The 21,459-nt window shown below is 51.3% G+C and overlaps 5 protein-coding genes across 5 annotated transcripts; 3 read left to right on the top strand and 2 right to left on the bottom strand.

The window, feature by feature from the left end:
* Positions 1-38: 38 nt before the first annotated feature.
* BJX67DRAFT_376517 (AAA family ATPase midasin) lies at positions 39-14,887 on the top strand (the record flags this gene model as incomplete). Its single annotated transcript, XM_071031892.1, has 2 exons — positions 39-7,997; positions 8,075-14,887. 2 exons carry the CDS (start codon positions 39-41, stop codon positions 14,885-14,887), a joined length of 14,772 nt encoding a protein of 4,923 aa, XP_070891702.1.
* A 621-nt stretch (positions 14,888-15,508) lies between these two features.
* On the bottom strand, positions 15,509-17,165 carry BJX67DRAFT_340217 (PRCC domain-containing protein). The gene has a single exon (XM_071027764.1). The coding sequence runs from the start codon at positions 16,926-16,928 to the stop codon at positions 15,642-15,644; it is 1,287 nt and encodes a 428-aa protein (XP_070891703.1). The 5' UTR covers positions 16,929-17,165; the 3' UTR covers positions 15,509-15,641.
* Positions 17,166-17,343: 178 nt separating this feature from the next.
* BJX67DRAFT_16750 (uncharacterized protein) lies at positions 17,344-18,562 on the top strand. The gene has a single exon (XM_071025038.1). It carries the CDS (start codon positions 17,389-17,391, stop codon positions 18,502-18,504), a length of 1,116 nt encoding a protein of 371 aa, XP_070891704.1. The 5' UTR covers positions 17,344-17,388; the 3' UTR covers positions 18,505-18,562.
* A 281-nt stretch (positions 18,563-18,843) lies between these two features.
* Positions 18,844-20,091, bottom strand: BJX67DRAFT_376520 (legume-like lectin family protein; the record flags this gene model as incomplete). Its single annotated transcript, XM_071031893.1, has 6 exons — positions 18,844-19,269; positions 19,320-19,580; positions 19,635-19,716; positions 19,776-19,846; positions 19,914-19,937; positions 19,990-20,091. The coding sequence occupies 6 exons, from the start codon at positions 20,089-20,091 to the stop codon at positions 18,844-18,846; spliced, it is 966 nt and encodes a 321-aa protein (XP_070891705.1).
* Positions 20,092-20,597: 506 nt separating this feature from the next.
* tim13 (protein translocase subunit TIM13) lies at positions 20,598-21,451 on the top strand. Its single transcript, XM_071027765.1, has 2 exons — positions 20,598-20,832; positions 20,901-21,451. Exons 1-2 carry the CDS (start codon positions 20,701-20,703, stop codon positions 21,126-21,128), a joined length of 360 nt encoding a protein of 119 aa, XP_070891706.1. The 5' UTR covers positions 20,598-20,700; the 3' UTR covers positions 21,129-21,451.
* Positions 21,452-21,459: the final 8 nt, after the last annotated feature.

Here is a 21,459-nt window from a genome sequence, read left to right on the forward strand (position 1 = left end):
CCTTCATCATAAGAGTTCCTGAGGCAGTTGGGCTCAGCATGGATGCCGGTCCCGCTTACGAGGGGACGCTTAATGAGTCCGAACTTTTGGAACAGCTGCCGAATGAGATTGCGGCCCTCATTCGCACGGCTTCCGGGACTCAGTACCTGAATGCGCTTGCGGTGGGCGCATTGAAATCAGGACACACAGAGAAGATATTTTATTTATACGAACCGATTTTTGTTGATCTCGCTGCTCGTTGGATTCTTCCTGAATCTGGCGTGGATCAAATCGAAGTCATATCAGCATTCGCTCGAATCTTACCGCTTGCACCCCATTTACGATATTTCGCAAGCCAATATGCCGTGTCTCGGGCTGGCCCTTTTTCGGCGTTGGCTGCATCTAATGCCTTGACTAATACCCAAATAGATGATTCCACGACCTGTACATTACTTCTAGCGACCTTTCGCCTTCTTTCTTTTGACCTGGAGGCGTTTTCTCCGGCTGTCTCTCCGTCGCAATTGCAAACTCTTTTCCGGCACGATGACCGAACGATCAGGTATCTAGCGGTACGATGCTTCTGTTTATACATGCGCGCGGCCGATGCTTCGACGGAAAAGATATTGTGGTCACATTGCGGGGATGATCTAGTAGAGGGGGAGTGGGAGGGCATTACTATCGACTACCGTTGCCTCGGGCTCTGGGAGGAGCGTCGGTGGGTTGCTGTAGAAAGGCAGCTCCATTTGGTAAGGGCGGGAAGATTAGAATCCGATAGTCTGTCACAGGTTGAGCAGCTACGGGACTATCTCACTCCCCGGACCGCAGAAGTTTGTGGTGTGCTGATCCCACGGCAAATTGATACCTCCCTTACACCGTCCTTGATTGTGAAAACTCCAACGGCAGTCAAAAATCTGCGAAAGATAGCAGCAGCGCTTGTTAGGCCTGCACCTATTCTGCTCGTTGGGCTACCGAACGCGGGAAAAACATGCCTCATCAACGATGTAGCTGCCACTATGGGTCAGTTGAAATCCATGGTAACGCTTCACTTGAATGAGCAAACAGATGCTAAAAGTCTTCTCGGGATGTATTCGACATCTCCAGCAAATGGCAGCTTTGCCTGGCAACCTGGCGTCTTGACGAAGGCTGCAAGGGAGGGTCGATGGATCCTGATTGAGGATCTAGATCGCGCCCCATCTGAAGTCATTGGCCTCATTCTCCCAATAATAGAGAAGGGGGAGCTTACTATAGCTTCCAGAAGGGAGCGGATCAAGTGCGCGGAAGGGTTCAGAATCATCGCGACAATGAAGTCGTCCTACAACATCGCTGGCGAGGAAGTGGCCCCTAGCACCACAATTCTTGGGGGCAGACTGTGGAATAGAGTGTCCATAGGCTCGCTTACGCTAGACGAGGTCCAGGAGGTAATTGCACAAAAGTTTCCTCTCCTTGAATCTCGCGTGTCTACGGTGATGAACGTCTACCAACGGCTATGCTCCTCATTCCATGGGAGCCTTGCGATAAAGAGCTCCCAAGGGCGTACTCCCGGTTTGCGTGATCTTATCAAATTCTGCAGCAGAGTACATAAGAGACTCCAACGACTAGGTGTGAAGACGGGTTATGAAGCAACTCCCGAGGGAACTGATGACGATATTTTTCTCGACGTTGTGGACATTTTTCTCAAGTATATACCTGACGTGACGCTATCTGATTCTTTGGCCCTGGTGGCTGCGGAGTCTCTACAGATCTCGCCACAACGTGCCCGATTTTCTTTACACGAACGAACGCCAGCCCTATCTGACCAGGGTGCTAGCCTCATGCTTGGGAGAGAGAATTGCCGCAAGATTAAGGTGCTAACTGGATCCCGCTCAGAGCTGGCGGCAGCCTCATCTCGTTTTGCCACTACGAGAGCCGCCCTGAAGTTAATGGAGCAGGTCGCAGCGGCTGTTGGGATGGCAGAACCCGTCCTGCTTGTCGGAGAGACGGGTATCGGCAAAACTACTGTAATCCAGCACCTCGCTACGCTCATGCGCCAAAAGCTCACAGTGGTAAATCTATCGCAACAAAGCGAGAGCACCGATTTACTGGGCGGGTTTAAACCGGTCAATATCCGCACCATGGCAATCCCAATGTTTGATGAGTTCAGCTCCTTGTTCGAACTCACATTCTCTGCAAAGAAGAACCAGAAATTCCTTTCCTCGATTGCGAAAAACGTTGCGAGTGGCAACTGGGTACGCTTGGTCAATCATTGGCATGAAGCCGTTCGGTTGGCCGATGGCGTGTTTAAGTCTGGAAACGGCTCCGCCCACCCTGCAGCGCGAGAACAGCCTACGAAGCGACGAAAACTAGACTCTCCGAAGTATCAGTTCCTGCGGCAAAGGTGGGAAAGATTTGCAGCTCAGCTGAACGATTTCGAGGCGCAGGTGTCTCAGGGTGATGCCAAGTTTGCGTTTGCGTTCGTCCAGGGCAAGATCGTTCGCGCTCTACGGAACGGCGAGTGGGTGCTGCTTGACGAGATCAACCTCGCATCACCCGATACCCTCGAGAATATCGCAAGCCTTCTGCATCATGGAAACGAGGGCTCCCCCTCTGTATTGCTCTCTGAAGCAGGTGACGTGGAACGGGTATTTGGGCACCCTGATTTCCGTATATTTGGTGCCATGAACCCGGCGACGGACGCAGGGAAGAAAGATCTCCCTCCAGGCCTCCGCTCCAGATTTACCGAGTTATACGTGCAGTCACCGGATAATGAATTAGACGATCTCTTGGCTTTGATCAAGAAGTACCTCGGGGACTTGACCCTAAGTGACTCGAGGGCTGTGCCCGACCTTGCTCAGCTATACATGGAGACCAAGAAGCTAGGTAACGAGAACAAGCTCACCGACGGAGCCGGTCAACGGCCACACTTCAGCATACGAACTCTTGTTCGTGCTCTTATCTATGCCACTGAGCATGCGCCGATATACGGGCTGCGCCGGGCGATGTTGGAGGGTTTCTCCATGAGCTTCTTGACGTGTCTGAGTTTGGATTCCGAGAGATTGTTAATGCCATTGCTCGAAAGGCACATTTTCAGCAACGTGAAGAATATAAGGGCATTGCTTGGACAAACTCCCAAACCACCGGATGATGGCAACGAATATGTGCAGTTTAAACATTATTGGATGCGGAAGGGGCACTTAATACCAGAAGAGCAGCCTCACTATATCATTACCCCTTTCATCGAGAAGAACCTCAAGAACCTTGTGAGGGCAAGTTCCACACGGCGGTTCCCAGTTCTACTTCAGGGCCCAACCTCTGCTGGCAAAACTAGCATGATTGAGTATCTTGCGAAAGTTTCTGGGAATAGGTTTGTTCGTATCAATAACCATGAGCATACCGATCTTCAAGAGTACCTCGGGTCCTACGTTTCTGACGATGATGGAACGTTGCGTTATCAGGAAGGTATTATGGTAGAGGCTCTAAGAAACGGATATTGGATTGTCCTCGACGAACTGAACTTAGCTCCGTCAGACGTACTAGAAGCGCTAAATCGGCTTCTTGATGACAATCGCGAACTCTTTATTCCGGAGACTCAAGAGGTCGTTCACCCTCATCCGAATTTCATGCTCTTCGCAACCCAGAACCCTGCAGGACTTTATGGAGGTCGAAAAGTACTGTCTCGCGCTTTCCGAAACCGTTTCCTTGAGCTACACTTCGACGATATCCCAGAGAGTGAGCTTGAGTACATTCTCAAAGAAAGGTCTCAGATTGCCCCATCATTTTGTACCAGGATAGTGTCCGTTTATCGAAAACTTTCCCTCCTACGCCAAGCGAATCGACTCTTTGAGCAGAAAAACAGCTTTGCTACTCTGCGTGACCTCTTTCGCTGGGCTCTCCGGAAAGCTGATGATCGTGAGCAGTTGGCTATAAATGGTTTCATGCTTCTGGCGGAAAGAGTGAGGAACCCCCAGGAAAAGGAGGCCGTAAAGGGTGTGATCGAGGAGGTCATGAAAGTCACTATCAATGAAGAGGCTCTCTACAGCGACGTCGCAATTGATAAACGTGCACCCAATTTGAGACAGCTCACTCCGGGAATAGTATGGACGCCGGCGATGAGGAGACTCTTCATACTCGTTTCTACGGCACTTGAAAACAACGAGCCGGTATTACTTGTGGGAGAAACGGGATGCGGAAAGACTCAGCTCTGTCAGGCAGTCTCGGATGCCTATCAGAAAACCCTGAACATTGTCAATGCACATGTGAACTTAGAAACCGGTGACCTCATCGGGGCCCAAAGGCCGGTGAGGAACAGGTCCGCCATCGAAGATTCTCTGCTCGGTGATCTACAACAACTGTTGCATGAACCAGGTACTGAGTTGAAATCTCTTGAAGAGCTGAAGGAAGCTTTTGGGACACTGAGTCCTGAGCGGCGGCAAGCGTCTGACCCCAGACTTCTTAAAGATATCGAAAGGAAACTCGCCCGCCTCAACGCACTGTTCGAATGGACAGACGGGAGTCTGATCACTGCCATGAAAATGGGCCAGTTTTTCCTTCTGGATGAAATATCTCTTGCGGATGACTCCGTGTTGGAACGGCTGAACAGTGTACTCGAACCCCATAGGTCGATTCTTCTGGCTGAAAAAGGTCCCATCGATTCCATGGTGGTTGCGGATAGCGGTTTCCAGTTCCTTTCCACTATGAACCCCGGAGGAGACTACGGAAAACGGGAGCTCTCTGCTGCCCTTCGAAATCGAATGACCGAGATTTGGGCTCCCCAGCTGTCGGAAGACGAGGATATCCTGCCAATCCTTCAAGTGAAGTTGCCGGCACACTCGGAGCACATTCCTCGCGAAATGCTACAGTTTGCGAAATGGTTTAAACAGACTTTCCACGGCCCTTCGTCCAACTCTCTATCAATCCGTGATCTCCTGGCGTGGGTCGATTTCCTCAACAAATGTCCAGAGCCTTACCCGCTATTCGCTGTCATTCAAGGCGCTGCAATGGTATTCATCGATACGTTAGGCGCGAACCCGGCGGCGCTGCTTGCGACTACCCTACATAATCTCGAGGAAAATCGGAAACTTTGCCTGGATAAGCTTCAAGAGCTCTTTCACGTTGATGCGTCAAGCATTTATCTGCAAAAATCCGTCATTGATGTACAAGACCAGGCTTTGCAAGTCGGCCCATTTCATCTCGCCATACATGGCGATGCACAGCCCGACCCTCAATTCATAATGGATGCGCCGACGACGATTGCCAATTCGGTACGGATTGCTCGTGGTTTGCAGTTACCGAAGCCTATTCTTCTCGAAGGTAGCCCTGGCGTGGGTAAAACTACTCTCGTGACTGCTCTCGCTAGAGCCCTTGGCAAACGACTAACGCGAATCAATCTGTCTGAACAAACAGACCTTACGGATTTATTTGGATCTGACGTACCTGTTGAGGGAGGGGATGTAGGGCAATTCGCGTGGCGCGATGCACCTTTCTTGCAAGCAATGCAGCGCGGCGACTGGGTTCTACTAGACGAGATGAACTTGGCTTCTCAATCTGTCCTTGAAGGTCTGAACGCCTGTTTAGATCACCGCCAGATGGTCTATGTTGCCGAACTTGACCAGACATTCAAGCGGCATCCGAACTTTGTCCTCTTTGCTGCGCAGAACCCGCATCACCAGGGAGGTGGGAGGAAGGGGCTGCCAGCCTCTTTCGTCAACCGGTTTACTGTGGTCTACGCCGACGGTTTCACCGACACCGATCTGAACCGTATCTGCGCCAGACTTTTCCCTGGAAGCCCCACAGCGCAAACCGAGCGGCTTGTTGATTTCATCTCTCGTTTGAACGTCGCCATTATCCAAGAAAGAAAGTTAGGTGTACTTGGTGGACCGTGGGAGATCAATCTGCGTGACATTCAGAGATGGCTCCAATTGGCAGATCGAGGGAGCTTGCAGATACATACGAAGAACTTTCTCGATGTCATTGTCTCCCAAAGGTTTAGAAATGACGAGGATCGAGAGCGAGTTTGCCGCCTTTATAAGCGCGTTTTTGATGGTGTCTCGACCGCAAACAAGAGTTACTATCATAACATGACCCCCGATTATATCCAAGTTGGGCTTGGTATAATGCGAAGGGATCCGATGCTGCAGGAAACTCCCATCCCGCACCTCAAGATCCTCCCCAGAGATCTTCCTATACTCGAGTCTCTCATACTTTGCATCGAGCAGTCATGGCCGAGTATTTTGGTTGGGGCGTCCGGCTGCGGTAAAACGACGCTGATAAGGAAGCTTGCTGCACTGAACGGGGCTAATCTGATTGAGTTAGCCTTAAGTGCTGATACTGACACAATGGATTTAGTAGGAGGCTTTGAACAAATTGACCATAACAGGGAAGTCAGGTCTCTTGTGCAAGATACCCTGCTGTTTGTCCGCCGAGAGATACTGTCTGCCTCTCCTTCAGCGGCTTCCTACTTTGGATCGTCTGCTTTCCTCGAGCTCTATGAACAGTTGGAGAAACCTGACCTATCTCTGGAACGAATATGCGCCTTGCTCGAGGGGCTATATCAATTTCACCCTGAGCCCGTGCTGGAGCAGTTCCTGGGTCGATCACGATCCCTCTTCGAGCACTGGGGGGGGTCGGAGGATGTGAAGGTTGGCTTTGAGTGGACAGAAGGTGTGTTAACGCAGGCTGTTCAGCGGGGAGATTGGGTCATTCTCGACAATGCCAATCTCTGCAACCCCTCAGTTCTCGACAGACTCAACTCCCTGACGGAGCCGAACGGGGCTCTCATACTCAATGAGCAACGCACCGATGATGGAAATGCTAGGATCATCAAACCTCATCCAAACTTCAGGCTTTTCTTTACAATGGATCCTCGGCATGGGGAATTGTCTCGCGCCATGCGAAATCGTTGTATAGAAATGTGTATCTTGCCTCGGGAGGATAATGATCCGAGAAGCTCCCTTACGCCAACATATACGAGCCAATCATCAATTTACCGTCTTCGCTCACTTTGGAGTGCTGATCCGTCTGTCACTTCTGCGGGCGTGGTTGGGTCCAGCTACGAAATTCGCCTTGATCACCTGTCAATATCAGATCTGGCCTATCTTCAGCGCAGTCAACACCTCGTCTCGCCACATCTGTCTGAGATCCAGCCGGACCAATTCTCGAAGCTCCTCGATCGCTACGTGTCCGTCATGCAGGATAATCAATCCTGTCAACCCTTCGAGAACATTAGGAAGTCGATTGACCTCGGTGGTGTTACCTTTGCTCTACAAGGCCATTTGCAGCCTCTACACCCTCTGGTCAATGAGCCCTTGGCCTTTCTGCTAGAACAAGATGTTCCGTTCCATTTACTCATTTTATTGGCGCACGTCCAAGAGTCCAAGCTTGATTTACATCGCCTCAATCAGGCATTGATATATGCCGAGGAATCGGGAAAGCTGCTTAAACCAAGCCAAATGAACCGTTTGCAGCGTTCTCTAGCTTCAAAACGGATACCATCTCTGATGAAAGATTCCACACAGCCAGTTGGTCGATTTCTTTCCGATTGTGCGCAGGCAGTATATGAGTTTATTCAAGATTTGGATAATGAAGCACTTTGCCAGCGAAGTCCAACGCCTCCTCTGCGCGCAGTGATCAGCTTTTGCGTTGACATTATGAGGGTTACCGCAGCTAGCGAAGTGGACGAGGGGAAGTTCTTCATATATCTCCAACTTGGTAGAGGAATATGCATATCACTGGCGGATCTGGGCGGAGTCTTCTCTTCTTTGGCCGCTGGCTTATCCCAAGCGCTTGAACGGTTTCGTGAAAACTGGACTCTGACTACTGGACTGAGTATGCAAAAGCTCTGGGAGTCGTGGAGACCAACCACGGCTTCAACTCAAGCCCAGTTGGTGTCCGTCTTAGACCTGGAAAGGGTCGCGTCTGATTTCATGCGGGTTGCAACTCGGACTCATCTTGACTTGTCGCAGTTAAGTCAAGTACGGAACTCTCTGGTTGAGGCCCAAAGATCCATTCTTTTGGAAGGTGCCGACGAAGGGAATCTTGTGCAAGTAAGTTTGTTCTTGGTCATATTGAATGCTTCCATCGTCAATTACTGTTGGTACGTATTTATACTAATGAATATCAGAGCCTTAAACGGACGGTGCTGGATCTGGAAAGCGTTGTACAAGACTCTGACTTAACTCAAGACCCATACTTCTCCAACGAGTTCGAAGTATTGTGCCAATATCACGATATTGCAGCTCATAGCCGTGGCACCCCGGACACTCAGAAAAGCATTCATCCGGTCTTGGCTCTACTGGCTGGCCGCCCGGCCCAACCTTTGAACGCCTCGAACCTCCAAAGCCCGGTCCCAGGTATCCTCCATAGGCTCTCGCTGTTTTCGGGATTCCCGTGCAAATCAAGTTCGGGAACAGCCGCTAGTGGAACAGTGTCTCTGTCGCTGCTGCACAAGTTAGCTTCCGTGGACCGCGCTAGTCTTGGACAGATGGACGTCATTGAAGTTGAAAAGCAGTCGCTTTCTCGGGCATTGGCTTTGACGAGCCGGGAAATCGCATTGGATCAACTCAAACTTCTCAGACGTCTGCTTTCGGAGCTAACTGCGGAGCTTGTCGACGCCCACAAAGAATTCTTTAGCCCGCAGTCATTCGAACAGTTGAGTAACCTTCTGCGCCTCGCGGGGAAGCAAGGGTTACCGGCTAGTCTGCTGTCACTAAACATTCGCCTCGCGCGGAATTTGCCTAGCGACCATTACTTCAGAGTCGTCGCGAATAAGACCTTACCAAGACTTGTAACGTCGTTGCTGACTCGGTCTAAGGGAGAGGACGCTGTGCAGGATACCGCTAGCGCTTTAGTGCAACTCTCGGTCATTCTCCTGTGGCTTTTCGTTCCTGACAAGCCATACGATCCTTCGCTCAGCTTAGTTGTACAAAGGGAACGCCATGACCAGCGTGTGGCCGAGCTTACTACAAAGGCAGATGCTATCTCGAAATTTGAGCATGTCTTCTCCGGGCAGCCTACGAATATACGGAAAGAGATTGTGGAAGAAGAGCTGCGCAACCTTGGTGCAGCCCCTCCCCCGCCTTTGGTCACTCGGCCAGCCACTTCAGAAATCAGTCTTCTCAATGGCGAATTTGCAAGTGTCATCAAGTCTGTCCTCCTCAGGAGCCCGGAGAAACTGATCACTGCGAGTGGTAATAGCGTCGAGAAGGAGCGCATGGGAAAGCTTGTTCGTGACAATATCCAGCAGCTCAGCAAGCGTTTGAGCATGAATTACAGATCCTACGACGACATCACCATCCTTGTTGTTCGTTTCCTGCATATGCTGGACCTTGGTCTTTCCTTGGCCTGCTCTTCTGACCATGGATCAACCGATACGGCCATTTCGCGGACGATCTGTCAAACCACACCTTTCCTTGGAGGTTCTAATCGGCCGATTCCGTTGCCAGAATATGACGCCTTGGGGCATAACTCCAAACATACGGTGGAGTTATGGTTTCATGAACTATCATCTCTTAAGGTCGCCGAAACCATAGAGCCTGGTATTCTTTACACCAGGACTGGACGAGAGTCTCTTCGCCGCATCGTCGGGCGCTTCGGCGCACTGTGGAAGGCAAGACTGAAAGAAGATCAGGAGGAACACGCTCGCAAGACTGAGATGTATCACTACAGGGGCTCTTGGGAGGATAATGAAGAGGTTGACGAAAACGAGCTACACCAGCTCTTCCCCACTTTTGAAGACGGTGCCGATGATGAAACAGGGCCCTCGGGCCCAATTCCCCCTAAAGCCATCTCCGTGCGGCTAGCAGACCTCCATGCGCAGTTGTTTGAGTTTTCTGAGAGCGGACGGGTGCTCTCAGACTATGTCAAGCGATCTGCGACCTTACTGGGTTCGATATGGTCCGGGGGGAGCGCTTCTTCGCCACCTGTGTCTCCCAAAGAACAGATTTCCGCCATATTCCTGTTGCTGGGGGATGACCTCGGTGAGAGAACGATATCCTCGAAGAATTACAACTTCTATGCGGACAGGAACCTAGCGGAAGCCAAGAAGCTGCTCTCTCTAACGCGCTCTACTCAGGCCCGCTTCGCTCAAATACAAAGGGCCTGGCCGGACCACGCAGTACCTGGTGATGTGATCTCGTGTTGCAAGGAGATCTACCAGTTCAAGCATACGGAGCCTGTCGCGAAGTTCCTCACTAAGGTTGAGAAGCTTCATTCTCTCGTCCACGAATGGCAGCTCGTGGCCAGTCGAGAGTACTCGGCGGCATCATACTACGATGAAATCACGAATCTCATCATATCATGGCGCCGATTGGAGCTGTCAACCTGGGCCAAACTTCTAGACCTTGAAAAGGAGAGGTGTGACCAGGAAGTCAGTTCATGGTGGTTCATTGCCTTTCAAGCCCTATTTCAAGCACCAATCCAGATCGCGGAATCAGGACAAGAAGACCTCAGCGAACACGTTCGAGAGGTGATTGGTACCTTGGAACAATTCACCCATACAACAACATTAGGCCAGTATAGCGAACGCCTTCGACTCATCAAGAATTTCCGGTCTCTCCTCGTCCTCTACGTTCAGGACTACCCGCAGCTGAACCAGCTCGTGTCTGCGCTTGAGACTTTCCTTCAGCATTACGCCCAGTTTGCACCTGCAATTTATAAATTGCTCGGCGACAAGCGGATGGGGCTTGAAAGGGATATCAAAGAGCAGATTCAGCTTGCCAGCTGGAAGGATACCAATATTGTTGCTCTTAGAGAGAGTGCCAGGCGGTCACACGTGAAACTGTTCAAACTTGTTCGCAAGTATCGTGAAATATTAGCCCAGCCAGCCGAACAGATCCTCAGCCAAGGCATGCCTGATAAAGACGAGGAACCAACTCTCACTCTTCATAATCTATCTGCCTCTTCTGAAAGTATCCCAGAGGCCATCGCTATGTGTGAGAAAGCTCACAAACCCTGGTCAAGCCGGCCCCCCAGATTCATGAACCCGGAAGGAACAGTCAAGAGTATGCTGCACATGTATACCTCTATCTCAACCGAGTTCGACATCGCTGAAGATTTGCGCGGTTTCGTCCAGTACTTTGTCGAGAGCATCAAAGAATTCAGTGACCAGACCCCTAAGGTCCTGACTGAGGAGAACAAAACCGACGTCCAACACCTAAAGGGTCAAAAGCGCCGATTCTATGCCGACACTCTACGTCAGCTACTGGAAATGGGTGTTAAACGCAATGCCAGCACAAACTTGGTCGAATCGCAAGCTTCGGTTGCTCAAGTTCTTGCTACCACTCCCTCTCTTCAGACTGATTCTGCGGTGTCACAGCTGGTAGGAAATTGCGGTGTTTATTTCCATAGGCTTCTAGACCTACTTCCCCGCGCTCGTCAAGCATCACGCTCGTACTCTGAGGAACTCAGTAACGTGGAAGTGTCAAGAAGTTTGGGGTCCTTGGAGCATCTTCTGTTCTTGATCAGGAAACAGAGAACTATCGTCGCTCCTGCACTGTCAGATTTAGGATCGCTCCGGTCGACTCTCGCCAAGGTGTCCAATCTTTGGAAGTCAGGAGCACCCTCGATTGTCAAGTCTAACAGCCAAATTGTGAAGGGAGAGAAAGAGGTCGCAACTGCAGTTGCGTGGCTCGCACCAACTCTCGGGCTGGCCTCAACAATCGTGGAACTGCATTCTAAGTTCTCTGAGATCGCTTCCCTGGACATCTCCAAGGGCTTGCAGGCTTGGAAAGATACCTTCGACCGCCTCAAGCAATCTATCAGAAATCTCCCCGAACTACCCGCGGGGATATCGTCTAAGCTACACCAACACACGTTGGATGAGGCGGCATCCTCTTTACGACAATTGAGAGCTGATATTTCCAGATGGGGACAAGAACGCCCTGATCTCACCTTTGTTCTGGATCAAGTACTTTCCTGTGTGGACGCCAAGGTGGACATAGTTGAATTCGAAAGCGATATGGACGCTTTGGCAGTCGAGGACTTTGACTCCAGTCTTACTTCTGCAGCAGATAAGATCCTTGTCAGTCTCCAGAAACTCAAGGAAATACCGACATTGATCACCTCGATCGGCTCTCTAACTCGAAGCGACGAATTCTTCACGAGGGCCCTAAAGGCCACGCATATCGCCGATATTACGAAGGCTATTGATTCCATACTGGGCACAATACACCGTATACAGGGGGAAACGGATGCTGGTATACCGTTCGCAGTTGCTCTGATGGCGAGCTTGCTGCCCATAATGACCAAATATCACGATATTTACCAAGATATTGTGGGTCGCTTCCTGAAAGTACACCGGGAGACCTGCAAGATGTCGTACATATTAGCCAGGTCGTTCATCCAAGTTTCATCTGAGGGTTTCTGCAGCCCACACGAAGAGTCAACTGAGGAAAATCAGACCGGGAAACTCGAAAGCGGAACGGGCCTCGGCGAGGGAGAAGGAGCTGAGGACATTAGCAAGGATGTGGGTGATGACGAGGACTTGTCCGAGCTCGCACAACAAGAGCAAAAAGAAGGCGCTGGGGATGATATGGATAAGTCCAAAGATGCCGTCGATATGGATCAGGAAGACTTACAAGGAGAGACTGGTGAGCATGAAGAAGCGGAAGGCGAAGAGAAAGATGAAAGTGGTGATGATGATGATGATGACGAAGAAGGCGATATTGACGAGGAAGTAGGCAGTGTTGACCTTGATGCATCGGCCGTTGATGAGAAGATGTGGGATGGCGGCCATGAGGAACAACAAAAGGAAACCGAAAACGAACAAGGCAAAGGCATATCAGAACCCGATCAACAAACAGCTTCCACCGAACACCATGAGGGTGAAGAAGGTGAGAAGGAAGGTGAAGGCGATGAGGAGGGGGAGGAGGAGGAAGAAGAAGAAGAAGAAGAAGAAGAAGCACCCGATGACGAAGGCGAGGCTATTGGACGCGAGGATATGGATGTTACAGATCCCCAGGCCAAGGAGCAAGAGACTCTGGATCTCCCTGAAGAGATGCAGCTTGATGGCGATGAAAAGGGCATGGACGATGAAGAGTTTGGAAGCGACGACGGACTGGACGATCTCCCAGATGGTCCAGCTCCTGATGATGAACAGATGAATGAGATGCAAGAAGACAACCCTGAAGAAGAGGGACCTGCAAATCAGCCCGGTGAAGAACAGGAAATAGATTCTACCGAAGAAGCTGGCCCGGAGGAAGAGAAAGCCAACGAAGGTGAAGGTGAAGAAGAGACGAAAGAGCCGGACGAAAAGCCTGAAGACCAGCCAGATGACTTCTTGACCCAGAGAAATGAGAACGAGACTACTGGGGAAGAGATTGCTCCCAGTGAAGCCGTAAATAGCGGCCTTGGAGCTGAACAAGATCCAAACCAGGAGAAGGGTTCATCTGGCAATGCGCAGCAGGAGGATGGCTCTACTGATCCCTCAGTGGCGCCGAATCAAGAAACCGGTGCTGCCAAGGAGGGCGAAGAAAACGACAGGCATAGGGATGCCGGAGGCGCCGACGACGTCAATCCAGAAGATCCTCAGCTACAGGCGTTCAAAAAGCTAGGAGATGTCCTCGAGCAATGGCATCGCAGGCAGAAAGAGATTATGAACGCCTCCAAACAAGAGGATGGCGAGACTGACGAGCCGTTGCCCAAGGATACGGAGATGGGTGATGCGGAGTTTGAGCACTTGGCGGATCAAGACGATGTCGCCGATACCCAAGCCCTTGGGCAAGCCAGCGAAGAACAAGCCAAAGGTCTGGATCAGAACAAGGGCGTCGAGTCGGACGTCAAACCTGCTGACCAGGAAATGCTCCCTGATACTTCCGACGAGCCCCAGGGCCTTCCTGCGAATGAGTTAGAGGACGCAATGCAACTTGATCACGACGGCGCGCCAACAGACAATCAAACCGCCGGAGCATTAATCCCGGGAGCCTCCCACGCGCAAGAAACCTCAATCAACGCCGAAGCTCAGCCTCCAGAAACCGAGGAAGTGGATGAAGTCGACGCCCACCTGGCCGCTATCCATCTCTCTTCTACCCTCGCTCCCTTGACCCCCCGAGATGAAGCCCAACGCCTCTGGTCCAAATACGAATCGGCGACGAACGATCTCTCCCTCTCCCTGACCGAACAACTCCGCTTAATTCTCGCGCCAACTCTCGCAACCAAACTACGGGGTGACTTCCGCACCGGTAAGCGCCTGAACATCAAGCGCATAATTCCCTACATCGCCTCCCAATACAAGCGCGACAAGATCTGGATGCGGCGCTCCGTTCCATCCAAACGCAACTACCAGATCATGCTTGCCGTCGACGATAGCAAGTCAATGCTTGAGAGCGGAAGCGGCCAGCTCGCCTTTGAAACTCTCGCACTTGTGGCAAAGAGTCTAAGTATGCTTGAGGTGGGAGACCTCTGTGTCCTAGGGTTTGGCGATGAAGAGCACGTACGTGTTGCTCATGAATTCGGGAAACCATTCTCCTCTGAAGCTGGTGTCCAGGTCTTCCAGCATTTCAGCTATCAGCAGACAGGCACCAACGTCCGCAAACTTATCGCCGACTCGATCGCTCTCTTCCGCGAGGCGCGCTTCAAGCAATCGACGGCTGGCGGGGGTGCTGATCTCTGGCAACTGGAACTTGTCATCTCAGACGGTATTTGTGAGGACCACGAGACGATTAGGCGTCTCGTCCGCCAGGCGCAGGAAGAGCGCATCATGATCGTGTTTATTATCGTGGATGCCATTAAGGGCAACTCTATCCTTGATCTCACACAGGCGAGCTTTGAGCCTGACCCTGAGAGTGGTACCGGCGAGATGAAGCTAAAGATGAAACGATACCTAGAAGGATTTCCATTCCCTTATTACCTTGTTGTCCGTGACGTTCGGGAGTTGCCGGCTGTCTTGGCTACGGCGTTGAAGCAGTGGTTTGCGGAGGTGGTGGATGTTTCTTCTTAGATTGCATTAATATGCCCGAGCAGGGCTGCATTCTGGCGTTTTGGGGACATGAAAAGGAACTTTATATGTAAATAGCCATGTCATTGAATGATATAGATCTAATAGATAACGTTTATTTATACCACATGTTTACACATCTGTCTCTCGAATAACCAGACCCGACCAACGACCCGTGGTGTCCAGTCCCAGGGCGCTACCATCAGACGGGTTGTATGACCAGTGAAGATTACGAGTCTAGTTCTAGACAGAATATGTCAGTTTAAGATCAGAGAAGGAAACCAGAGGAATATCTAAGAAGTCAAGGTTGTTCAGAACCTTCGGTAGTACACATAATACACCAGACTTAAGCAATACTGATGCTTCATTTCGGCGAGTGAAAGGTTGTATTCATCATGGAAAGGATTAGAAATAGAAAAAAGATCTTACCTATTGATAAGAAAACAGTAATAGCGGATAGCCTCCAAGGTTCTGTAGCAAGACAAGAAGAAAGCTGAGTGCTGCAGGAGAAAAAAAAAAAAAAAAATACAAAATACAGCAGTATTTATAGACGCGACAAGTGTGCCTTCAAGCGCCAATACCTCCCCACCCAGGAGGAAACCCCTCTAAAAAGGGTTAAGCGTCCATGGCCTGACTTACTGGTTGGCGGAAGAGGCGCGGTCGAGACGAACTCCCAGCCTCGCATGTTTTTACAATTATACAATATTTATACAACTTAGGTGTCCGTATCAATGACAAAATCAGTGAAGAGGCAATGCTACCACCCATACTTCGAGCCAGCCTCCTTCTTGTTCCTCCTTCCAGTCGCAAAACTCTCCTCCAATGCTTCCTTTTGCGAGCTCGCCGCATTGACCAACTGCTGCAATGTGTGTTTTCCAGGAGCAATAGCCCGGACTGGGTTGTGCTGTGTGGCAGCGAGCTCCTTGTGCGCCATCTCCTGGTTCGCAGCGTACTCGACGTCCGTGTTGAAGTGCAAGATGCGCGATTTTGATGGGTCGGCGTTACGCCCGAATAACTGACGTCGCTGAGAGCGGGAGAGATTCAGATCATCGGCAATATAATCTAGTGTCTGTGCTGAGGGCGGCGCCATTTCTTGTGTTGTGGTCGAAATGGACTCCTCTTCTGATGTAGGACCTGTTGGGGGTGCATCTTCGTTCGTTGTATATACCAAGGGTGCGTAAGTTGACTCTTGTGCTGGGGATGGGGTTTCTGCGGCTGTTGTTTCCTCCGATGGTAGTGAGAAGAGGCTAACCTTCGGTTTCGGGGCCGGAGCCGGAGGCGCGACAGGCTTCTGCGCTTGAACCGGAGGTTGTTGCGAAGCGGACCCCTTTCCTAGAACTCCGCCATCTTCTGGCTCTTTCGCATTCGGTGGTGGTATAATCGTGGCCATAGTTTTCTTCTTCTTCTGGCCCGTCCGCGCCACAGATAACGGCTTAAACATCATCGGATTCCCCTTCAGCACCACCTCTTCGGGCTTCTTCTGTTCCGGTCCCTGATTATTCATGCCCTCCTCACCGCGCAGGCTTCCCGCCTTGGGAATCGTCTCATCGTCGTCTCCAGCACCGCCGCCACTGCCAGCACCCAAACTTGCGAACGCCAAATCCCTCTTCATTTCCTCATCCGCACTCCGATCAAACCCCGGTGCAGCACCCGTCTTCAAACTGAACACCTTTCGCGGACCAGAAGAACCACCACCTTTCCTCTTCTCGTTCTCATTTTCCACTGTAGCATTCGTTCTCTTGGGCGGGGGAAGGAAAGAATTAAATCCCGCAAATGCACCACCACCTCCTATCCTAGGCTTTTTCCGCGCTGGGCCGTCATCACCGTCGTCGCCTCCATCCGCGTTTTCGGGCTTAGTATCAGGTAGTGCGACGCGTATTTTGCGGGGGTTGGAGCGGTCGACGAGCTTGTTGGGGGCTGCAGCTGAAGATGGCGTTGGCTTTGTTGCATGGGTTGGGGTTGGGGCTGGGGCAGTGTTTTGGGTGGCGTCAGTTTCGCGTTCTGAGTCTGAGGCTTCTGAGTCTGAGTATGCGACTAGAACCATGGTTGTGACGAGACGTGTAGTGGGGAGTAAGTGTTGGAGATGGGAGATTGAGGGCGAGATGAGTTGGAAATTGGTGAAGTTGGAAATTGGGCGGCGGCGGAGGTCTGGGGCGTCACAGGATGGTTTTGCGGTGTATTTTATTTGGTTCTTATCTTATCTGATCCTCAATCTGAAGAGGTGATGTCATATATCGAGATTCTCTCCAGGCGAGAGCTCGATTTCCGGCGCATTCTGGGTGTGATAAATCAATCCTTGTTATAGACTCCGTGATACGCAGTAATTATCTTCAAGGACCGGGATCAGGCGGTTTCTACGAGGGAACTCGTTCGAGAGCGAGCTGAGCACATTTGGGAAAACTTACTAGCGCGGTATCAAAGATACCGAAATTTCGTGCGAGCTTGATCTCAACTTTCCTCCTCACTTCGTCACCCTTCCTTCCTCATGACTTCAAGTCATCGCGATGAATGCAGAGGATAACCCACAGTCCTCTCCACAGACCAACCCTAAACGAAAAGCCGAAACCACAGAACGAGACCCAGACCCCGAACTCGATCCCTACTCGACCCGCTCAGAGAAAAGCAAAGGCAGATTCCGCTTCAAAAAAACCAAGTCTTCCAAATCCAGCTCTCGATCCTCGCGACACGACTCTCACCGCACTGACAGACACCATCACAGACACAGACACCACGATGAAGACGACGAACATCGCCGTCACCGCCACCACCACCACAGACGGCGGAACCCCCCACGCTCCCCCTCACCGGGAACAATCCCCTCGGGACCTCTGTTATCTCCCAACACCGCCTTCCGCGAATCCCTCTTCGACGCGCTAGGCGACGACGAAGGCGCGGCGTTCTGGGAATCGGTATATGGCCAGCCCATCCCGCAACCACCACCGGGTTATCATGGCGATAACGTAGATGGAAGGCGGAATCTCGAGAGCATGGACGAAGAAGAATACGCGTCGTATGTGCGGAGCGAGATGTGGAAGCGGACGAGGGAGGGGATGGTTGAGGAGCAGGAGAGACTGCGGGCGGAGAAACGGGCGAAGACCCGGGCTGAGCGTGTGGCAGAGGGGGAGAGGGAGAGACGGGCGTTTGAGAGGGCGATGGAGGAGTCGTTGAAGCGGGGGCGGGAGAGGAAGAGGAAGAGGGAAGTTTGGAAGAGGGTTTGGGCGGATTATTTGCATTCTTGGGGGAGGGTTGAGGCGTTGCGGGATGGAGATGGAGATGGAGATCAAGATCGAAATCGGGAGGAGGGTGGAAAGAAGGGACTGAAGGATGTATTGTTCTGGCCTGTTGAGAGTGGGAAGAGGAGGGATGTTTGTCGGGAGAATGTGGAGGAGTTTATGCGGCGGGCTCCCCCGACGGCGCAGGGTTCTGCTTCTGGTGGTGGTGATGGTGATGCTGCCCCCGAGGATCTACTCGTGGCGACGCTGAAGGCGGAGCGGGTTCGATGGCACCCGGATAAGATCCAGCATCGGTATGGGACCTTGAGGGTTGACGAAGGGATTATGCGGAGTGTTACAGAGGTTTTCCAGATTATTGATGATCTCTGGAATGAGACGAAGAAGTAGTCGGGAGACGTTGTCTATTTTCTGCATTGAGCTTGGTTTTGGCGTTAGTTAGGATACCCATTTTCCAACATTAGTATGGTATGATACCCTATTTAGATAGATAGCCTTCAATTCCAAAGTCATAATCACTCCGAATCCACTTATAGATTTAAGATAAAGGCCAAACTCGTGAGGGTTTGACTTATTTGGAAGTCACCCGAAGATACATACGCGTACATCATGGCTATGCAACAGCAAGGATATAGATATGGAAAACAAGTGTAGAGCGGCGCAAAATCCCAGATTTTTTTTTTTTCAGAGATAGGTTCAAATCTCCACCCATTGAGCCACTTCCTCCACCTAAAACCGTGAGTACCGATGCTTTGTCCGATATGCGGTCCACCCAATATACCCACCCGCAACGGCAGCGAAGAAGAAGAACACCTTGAAGAAGAACCACGACCAGCTACCCCGTGGTTTGCGGGGCTTAGGACGTGGCTTCTGATCCTGACGGGGCGGGCTGCTCTTTCCAGGTCCACCGATGCTGTATAGATTCTGTGCCTTGACGGAGATGATGTCGTGGTTGTCGCTGAGCTCGCCGGTTTCGGCGGAGAACCCGAGATAGGCTACGGAGGGGATTGCAATGTTGGTGTCTGGAGCAGTCAGAGAGAAGCAGTTGGTCCAGGTGCCTTCAGCTTTATATTGGAGGTCCAGGGTTAGGGATTTGTCCTGGAAGTACGTTAGGCGGGCTTTTGTGGGGACGGAAGCCGTGCGGAGGCCGCGGGCCTAGATATTATTAGTTTCAGCAGAGTGTTTGCGGGTTGCGGCAGACGTACCGAGCAGCCGGCCAATTCGTTGGCCTTGCCGTCGTGAGCTTGGTCGTAGCTCGTCTTTCCATCACCCATCATAGCCATAACGTAGGGAAATGATGTGCCGGGGCGGTTGTTCTTGTATGTGTCAAAGAAGATACCCAGGCCTTCAAAGTTATCTGTTGACCCGAAGACAGGGCCTTGTGTAGCACGCTGCTTGGTGAGCCAAAGTGCGAAGCCATCGCCGTGCAGGTTGCCCTCTCCGTGAATCTTGAATTCAAACTCGATCTATATGGACAAACTCAGTCTCTTTCCACGTGTCTAGTGCGGCAGGATACCAACCTCCCAGTTTGTCGCAGTGAGAGGAACGCGCGAAAAGATCCAGCCTTGCTGGGACGCTCGATCGGACGTGAGGCGGATATATCTAGACTGCTCTTAGTCCAGCTCTCCAATGAGAGCATAGAGCGGCGGTACGGAACATACTTGTCGGCGCGAATCACTGCATCACCACCAAAATCGAACCAGCGGCTTTGGAAGTCTGAATCCAAGTATGGCTGTGTCAATGTTAGCAAAGACCGAGGTCGTTCCACGAAGCGGGATTGAACAGCGAGGTGAACGCACGGCAGAAAGAGTGTGAGTTCGAAGCTTTATATGATAATTAGCTATATGCACCTGTATCTAGACGTCGTGTACGTACGGGGATGCTCTTGACATTCTCGCCACCCTCATAGGCATTGACTCCACCCACAGCCGTAAGGCCAGCTAGGCACAAGAGCGTTGAAAGCCGCGGCAGCAGCATTGTTGTCGAAGGACAGGATTAAAGGCGAAAAGAACGATTGACGGAAAGACCGAAGTGTAACGATAGTCTGTAGATTGCTGGAAGAGGAGCCTCTCTTTATCTCAGGTCGCAGATATGCTCAATGTCACCGGGACATTCACAGTGTAGCCAGTGTATACCTCCACCAAGGGATCAACAGCGGAGGAAATCGAGATTCGCGGTGTCGGAGGGAAAGATCGGGAAGTCGACAGAGTGGAAATAAAGCCAAAGGAAAGAATACCGTGTCGTAGAAGAGAACAGGGCAAGGAAAACTACAAGGGTAGTCGGGAAAACTGGGGAGAGAACTGGACAGATCAGAGACATTCAGACCAAGCTTCGAGTTCACACATCATCAAGCGCCTTAGAAGTGAGGTGTCCACTTCGTTCTTGTGGCTTTGCTGTGGCGCTGTGCCGAGGCCAAGCGGAGACTCGCAAGTCCAGTTGCATGCGCCACACACGCAGGCCAGCCGCCGGAGTTAACCATCGAAGATCCTGTCAAGATCACCTCCAACAACCAAGCGCCAGTATACATTTTCTTTTGGCATAATCTACCCTTGTCACCTTATCTTACAGTAAAACATATCCTTCAAAATGGGCCTATTCGGTTCTTCCTCCTCCCCCGCCGCCACCTCCGGCTCCGGGGAGCAACAAGAAATCAAAACAGCAATCGTCAAACAGCTCCAAGCAGAAGCTGCCATGGCCAATGCCCGGCAGCTCATTGGAGTGCGTTTACCCCCATCCTGCCTCGACAGAGCCGTGTGATTAGAATTTTCTTTGCTAATTCCAAACAGAAAGTCAACGAGCATTGCTTCGACCACTGCGTTCCGTCGCCCGGCTCAACGATGACCCCCGGAGAGTCGACCTGCCTGTCTCAATGTATGGAGAAATATATCTCGCTATGGAACGTCGCGAGCAAAGCGTATCTTGCCCGCGCCGCCAGTGAAAAGAAGACGAACGGCCTAGATACCATTGCGATGAATTCGTTGGCTACTGGTGGTCCGCCGCAAACCAGCCTATAGATATGGAACTTTGTTGCAATCGCTCGCTGTTTGGAGTAAACCTGGGACGTATTTTGGTGATGATTATGTACGATTACAGACGGGGGAAAATGTGTATTCTAGTGGGTTAGACTTGGAATGTGCGAAGAATGACGCGGCTTTCTGGTTCCGCATTTAAGCGGTAAATGGCTGTTCTCCGGTCAGCAGGATCTTGCTTCCAATGGCGATATCCAAGGATATTAACGTGAGTATAGACCAATTATGCGCTTTGCATCGGTGAAAATCGAATGTATTTACATAGAATATACAGAATTATCTCCACAACCAGAGATAGGAAACCAAAATAGCACCG

This window comes from Aspergillus lucknowensis (genome assembly GCF_044049455.1).
Source record: "Aspergillus lucknowensis strain CBS 449.75 chromosome Unknown BJX67scaffold_1, whole genome shotgun sequence".
NCBI classification, from domain to species: domain Eukaryota; kingdom Fungi; phylum Ascomycota; class Eurotiomycetes; order Eurotiales; family Aspergillaceae; genus Aspergillus; species Aspergillus lucknowensis.